The sequence below is a fragment of the Neoarius graeffei genome, chromosome 28 (genome assembly GCF_027579695.1).
Source record: "Neoarius graeffei isolate fNeoGra1 chromosome 28, fNeoGra1.pri, whole genome shotgun sequence".
Lineage (NCBI taxonomy): Eukaryota > Metazoa > Chordata > Actinopteri > Siluriformes > Ariidae > Neoarius > Neoarius graeffei.
In genome coordinates this window covers 18,553,755-18,559,754 of record NC_083596.1, presented here as the reverse complement: position 1 = coordinate 18,559,754, position 6,000 = coordinate 18,553,755, and the positions used below count along the sequence as shown (strand labels likewise).

The following is a 6,000-nucleotide window of genomic DNA, read 5'->3' as shown; positions in this document are numbered from 1 at the left end:
TCTTTCTATTATTCTTATTCTTCTAATGTTTTTTAGGACACTATTTCTCCCTCAGTTTTCAACCAATCACCACCAAATTTCACATGAATACCTGAATTAAGTTGCTAGGACTTTTGGTCTTGATCCGGATCACTGAACCAGAATGATCCATGAAAAATGGGATTTTTCCCCACCCCTTCACTAAGCATCATTCTCTATCGCTTACCGTTCCGGTTCTATAGGGTACCGTGACCAGGCGTCCCGGTTTGTAAGAGCTAGCGCAAATCACTGTGACTTTAGTCACAGTATCTATCTAGTTTTCAAACTGCATTCACTCAACTCAATTTTAACCTTGTTTTGCCATTCTACCACGTCTTAATTTAGGTCCACGTTATCATCGTGCCAAGAATGACTTGATAATTATTACATGATCAAAGACAGCTGGTCACGTGCCAGCAGATGGCAGTATAGAAGTAGACATGGTGGAAACTTAAGGAAAAAACATCACATTAGGATGTACAATCAAACAAATCATAGCTGAACAATGACCTGGTTAGATGTTTACTCCAAAGAGTCAGGTATAAATAGACATGTTTTCTGGAAAGGTCTATTTAAAAACCTTCCTTCGAACTCCAGTCCAGGAAAAAAGATGACTCACGTTTTAAAGCAAGGATCCCCGGAGAGCAGCGTCATCCCAATAGTAACCTTAAAGTGAACAAACAAAAAATAAATACAATTACTTTAAACCATAACCTACCATGAGAGCAACACATTTAGTGTAAAACTCCTGCACGTGTAGTGAATCCCACACTGGCATCACTTCCACGATTCAATATAGAAACATAATTGACTTAAAACACCAGTTCCTTTTTACAAGGGCAAAATCTTCATTTCAGACAATACACTAACCAGACAGCGAGTCAGGCTCAATAAAGGCATACGAATTCAAATTTAGCTGCGAGCGGGTTGATTGAGTCGCACATTTCCCACAGTCAGTCACTGTGCATGCAAAAAGAGTGCAGTGATTGTGGAGAAGAATGGTAGTCATGGAGATTTCCACATATAGCTTGAAATTAAAATAGACATGAATGTAAAAGTGGCTTTCATTTAAACGCAGGCATCACAGTTGAACCAGTTTGGCTTTCTTCATCGGGTTTTCGTACGCACCTTCAGAATGGAGTTGTCCTGCCGAGTGTTCTTGGTGTCGTAGCCCTCCAGGATACAGCAGCGCACGGTGGAGCCTGAACCTGCAAACTCCGCCATGTTGAGGTCAGCAAAGCCCAGCTGTGTGCAAGACAGGCAAAGAGAGACAGATTAGACAAGTGGAAGAAATGGACACACCGTATACTATAAAGCTATCCAGAATTATTCAAGTTTTCCTTGGAGAATATATCACCCAAGATCAACAACACACATCTCTCATGCAAGTTTTCCCATAAAGGCACTACGTTCTCAAGAAACCACTGATGGCTTTGATGGTTTGGTCTTCATTTCCAACATCTCATCTTCATACAGCTGCACTGCACCTCTCCATCTTGGTTTAAATAGAGCGCAAAGGCACAGAAAAGGGGGTTAATGATGTCTTGCTTTTCATATTCCCTTCTCGTACACCAGAGCTTCACAGGATCCAAGGTTTGGTTCAAAACCAAAGGTTTATGGGGTCGACAGTTTGGTTTGGAGCCTTCGCTGAACGAGCCCCGTAGGAAACTTGTGGAACTGGCAGGCAATAATAGAAGATGTGTTCTTTCTTTGGAGTGAGTAAGCTTGCCCATGGTAGCGGTCGAACAAAAAAATAGCTGACGCTGGAAAATTTTGGCTTCTAATGTGGACCACTGCGTGTTCAAAGTTGACACAGCAACAATATCCATGAGCAGTCAAGTTACTAGAAAAATATTAACCATCTAAATTTAACGAATTGCATTTTCTAGTGGTACGATGGCAACATCACTGCTGCAAGTTAGAACGGTTTTTAAATATTTTATCCATCTTTTAACCGCAGCAATTTACCAACGATTGCAATTTTTCATTAATTAAAGAAAAACATCAGGCATTGTCTATTTATCTCTCATCTCATTATCTGTAGCCGCTTTATCCTGTTCTACAGGGTCGCAGGTAAGCTGGAGCCTATCCCAGCTGACTACGGGCGAAAGGCGGGGTACACCCTGGACAAGTCGCCAGGTCATCACAGGGCTGACACATAGACACAGACAACCATTCACACTCACATTCACACCTACGGTCAATTTAGAGTCACCAGTTAACCTAACCTGCATGTCTTTGGACTGTGGGGGAAACCGGAGCACCCGGAGGAAACCCACGCGGACACGGGGAGAACATGCAAACTCCACACAGAAAGGCCCTCGCCGGCCACGGGGCTCGAACTCAGGCCCTTCTTGCTGTGAGGCGACATCGCTAACCACTACACCACCGTGCCGCCCTTGTCTATTTATAGTTACGTTTAATGTTACGGTACGGCCACGAATCAAGCTAGTTCCTGTTCACGCTTATGTTACAGCAGCTGTTTCCTCACCAGTCTGTTTTTTTTTTTCCCCCGTCATGAAGTTAATAAGAGAAAAAGGAGTTTGTCATGTTAGACAAACAGGAAAGCCCTCTTTCCTGAAGACTTTCCCGTACCGGAAAACTTAAACTGATAGAGTTTTACGTCTGACTGTTACCAAGTGCTCACACTGGACACGCGATCCATAAATGCTAATAAACATCTCTACCCGATCAGAAATTACTTTTTTTTTTTTAAAATTGGTTAATGCAAAGCATTCACTGTACAAATCTCTGTATAAACTATAACGTCCTACATTTGTATACATTTATGTAGACATTGCAACCGGAACTACTCTCAGCTGTCAGGAGTTAGATAATTCATCAACATCTGCTGACCAATCAGAACCAAACATTCAAGAGCATTAACAAAAACATTAAAAAGTTATTTAGTTGCATTTACAGTGTAACTAAAGCTGGTAGTGCGTTTTACTGTAGTTTTTAAAAACGTAGACTGCCTTTCAGATTTTCCAAGTTTAGGTCATAAAAAGAATTTTCCCGACACCCAGTTAATTTTTCTTTCATGGACCGAAAGCTACCGAATTCGAATCACAGACTTCCAATTTTATTAGCTTTTTAAAAAATAGAACAGTTAATGAATTTAGGCTACGTGGCCCTAAATTCTCTGCTATTTTTTCCTGCTTCACCATGACCCAATTCAAGATACTACGTCATGTATCACGTGGTGGGCTTTCCCCGTTCGCGCAAGGCATTGTGGGATACAAATTTGAAACAGGAAAGAAAACTGGAGGACACAAATGAAACGTGAAAGACCGACTACAGTAACAGAAAGCGAAAAGACGTTATGTTGCGAAGGAAAGGAAATGCAGGACTAAACTAATAAATAATCAGCGGTCAGCGAGCACCTCGGTGTGATCAGCTGTTTGTTTAGCGACAGAATGATGTAACCGTCAGTGTACAGTCAAAGGTAAACCTGTAGATGGCAGTAATACAACACTGTGGATGCCAGCTGCCGTAAAACCCAAAAGAAGAAGGAAGAAAAGAAGGTAAACCTGCGCATGCGCACATGGACTTCCTCTGTCTGCTTGACTGCGTGAAGCGAGCGATTTCATGCACATTTGCTTTAATCCCTTCAAATTAAATGACATCCCAGCCACAGAATGGCCTGATATTTTGTGAGATATTACAGAAATAACCATACATCACAATGACCAAATTTCAGAGAGAACTAAATTTCACAGATGACACCGAAAGGCCGCCTAGCTTTAAAGTAGGTTTCCTAACACTGCCTTCACAGAGCACAAACTTGAGACGCGATATGATATTAAGGCCGTTACACACAAGCTGAGTAACTTAAATTTATCTGGCAAATTTCATGAGAACGTGCAATGAACAGTTCATAGTAACATGATCAATTAAGTATGAAGTCTAACAGGCTTGTTGTGTTGATATCTGATGAGAAACTTAATGACAAAGGGGAAAAAAAAACAGAACAAAACAAACAAAAAAAATCCGTGTCTACAAAAATGAGACGAAAACTTGCTTTTAGAACTAAAAGCTCACCTTTCAGGAAATTATTTTGCTTTTCGCTTATGACTTGGTCATGAAAGTCGCATTTTGTTGCGCAAATGTCATTTTGCTGTATGATATTCATCACGCCGGCTCTGTAATTTTCATCTGTGTTCAAGAAATACATGTCTTAAGAATTTTCTTCATTTTACTGCACGTGTTTGTACAGGAAATAGAAGAGGAAGCCGGTGATATTATGCAACTTAACTTGAAATTTTAAACTGGTAAGGTCATCCATCTACAGTAGTGCTTGAAAGTTTGTGAACCCTTTAGAATTGTCTATATTTCTGCATAAATATGACCTAAAACATCAGAGTTTCACACAAGTCCTAAAAGTAGATAAAGAGAACCCAGTTAAACAAATCAGACAAAAATATTATTCTTGGTCATTTATTTATTGAGGAAAATGATCCAATATTACATATCTGTGAGTGGCAAAAGTATGTGAACCTCTAGGATTAGCAGTTCATTTGAAGGTGAAATTAGTGTCAGGTGTTTTCAATCAATGGGATGACAAATCAGGTGTGAGTGGGCACCCTGTTTTATTTAAAGAACAGGGATCTATCAAAGTCTGATCTTCACAACACGCGTTTGTGGAAGTGCATCATGGCACGACCGAAGGAGATTTCTGAGGACTTCAGAAAAAGCGTTGTTGATGCTCATCAGGCTGGAAAAGGTTACAAAACCATCTCTAAAGAGTTTGGACTCCACCAATCCACAGTCAGACAGATTGTGTACAAATGGAGGAAATTCAAGACCGTTGTTACCCTCCCCAGGAGTGATCGACCAACAAAGATCACTCCAAGAGTAAGGCGTGTAATAGTCGAAGTCACAAAGGACCCCAGGGTAACTTCTAAGCAGCTGAAGGCCTGTCTCACATTGGCTAATGTTAATGTTCATGAGTCCACCATCAGGAGAACACTGAACACCAATGGTGTGCATGGCAGGATTGCAAGGAGAAAGCCACTGCTCTCCAAAAAGAACATTGCTGCTCGTCTGCAGTTTGCTAAAGATCACATGGACAAGCCAGAAGGCTATTGGAAAAATGTTTTGTGGACAGATGAGACCAAAACAGAACTTTTTGGTTTAAATGAGAAGCATTATGTTTGGAGAAAGGAGAACACTGTATTCCAGCATAAGAACCTTATCCCATCTGTGAAACATGGTGGTGGTAGTATCATGGTTTAGGCCTGTTTTGCTGCATCTGGGCCAGGACGGCTTGCCATCATGGATGGAACAATGAATTCCAAATTATACCAGCGAATTCTAAAGGAAAATGTCAGGACATCTGTCCATGAACTGAATCTCAAGAGAAGGTGGGTCATGCAGCAAAACAACGACCCTAAGCACACAAGTCGTTCTACCAAAGAATGGTTAAAGGAGAATAAAGTTAATGTTTTGGAATGGCCAAGTCAAAGTCCTGACCTTAATCCAATCGAAATGTTGTGGAAGGACCTGAAGCGAGCAGTTCACGTGAGGAAACCCACCAACATCCCAGAGTTGAAGCTCTTCTGTACGGAGAAATGGGCTAAAATTCCTCCAAGCCGGTGTGCAGGACTGATCAACAGTTACCGGAAACGTTTAGTTGCAGTTATTGCTGCACAAGGGGGTCACACCAGATACTGAAAGCAAAGGTTCACATCCTTTTGCCACTCACAGATATGTAATATTGGATCATTTCCCTCAATAAATAAATGACCAAGTATAATATTTTTGTCTCATTTGTTTAACTGGGTTCTCTTTATCTACTTTTAGGACTTGTGTGAAAATCTGATGTTGTTTTAGGTCATATTTATGCAGAAATATAGAAAATTCTAAAGGGTTCACAAACTTTCAAGCACCACTGTACAATGAGTTCCACCTCTCCATCTTTCTCTATCTGTCCATCCATCCATATCTCTCTCTCTCTCTCGCTCTCTCTCTCGAGAACAGCTT

General features: G+C 40.9%; 1 protein-coding gene across 1 annotated transcript in view; it reads right to left on the bottom strand.

Moving 5' to 3' along the window:
* The window catches only part of eeig1b (estrogen-induced osteoclastogenesis regulator 1b), a 115,523-nt gene that overhangs the window by 17,217 nt on the left and 92,306 nt on the right, over positions 1-6,000 (bottom strand). Inside the window, exons 6-7 of the mRNA XM_060912155.1 lie at positions 1,147-1,263; positions 638-684 (exon numbers count right to left, since the gene is read on the bottom strand). Coding sequence (XP_060768138.1) covers positions 638-684; positions 1,147-1,263 — 164 coding nt within the window. The remainder of the gene's footprint in view (positions 1-637; positions 685-1,146; positions 1,264-6,000) is intronic.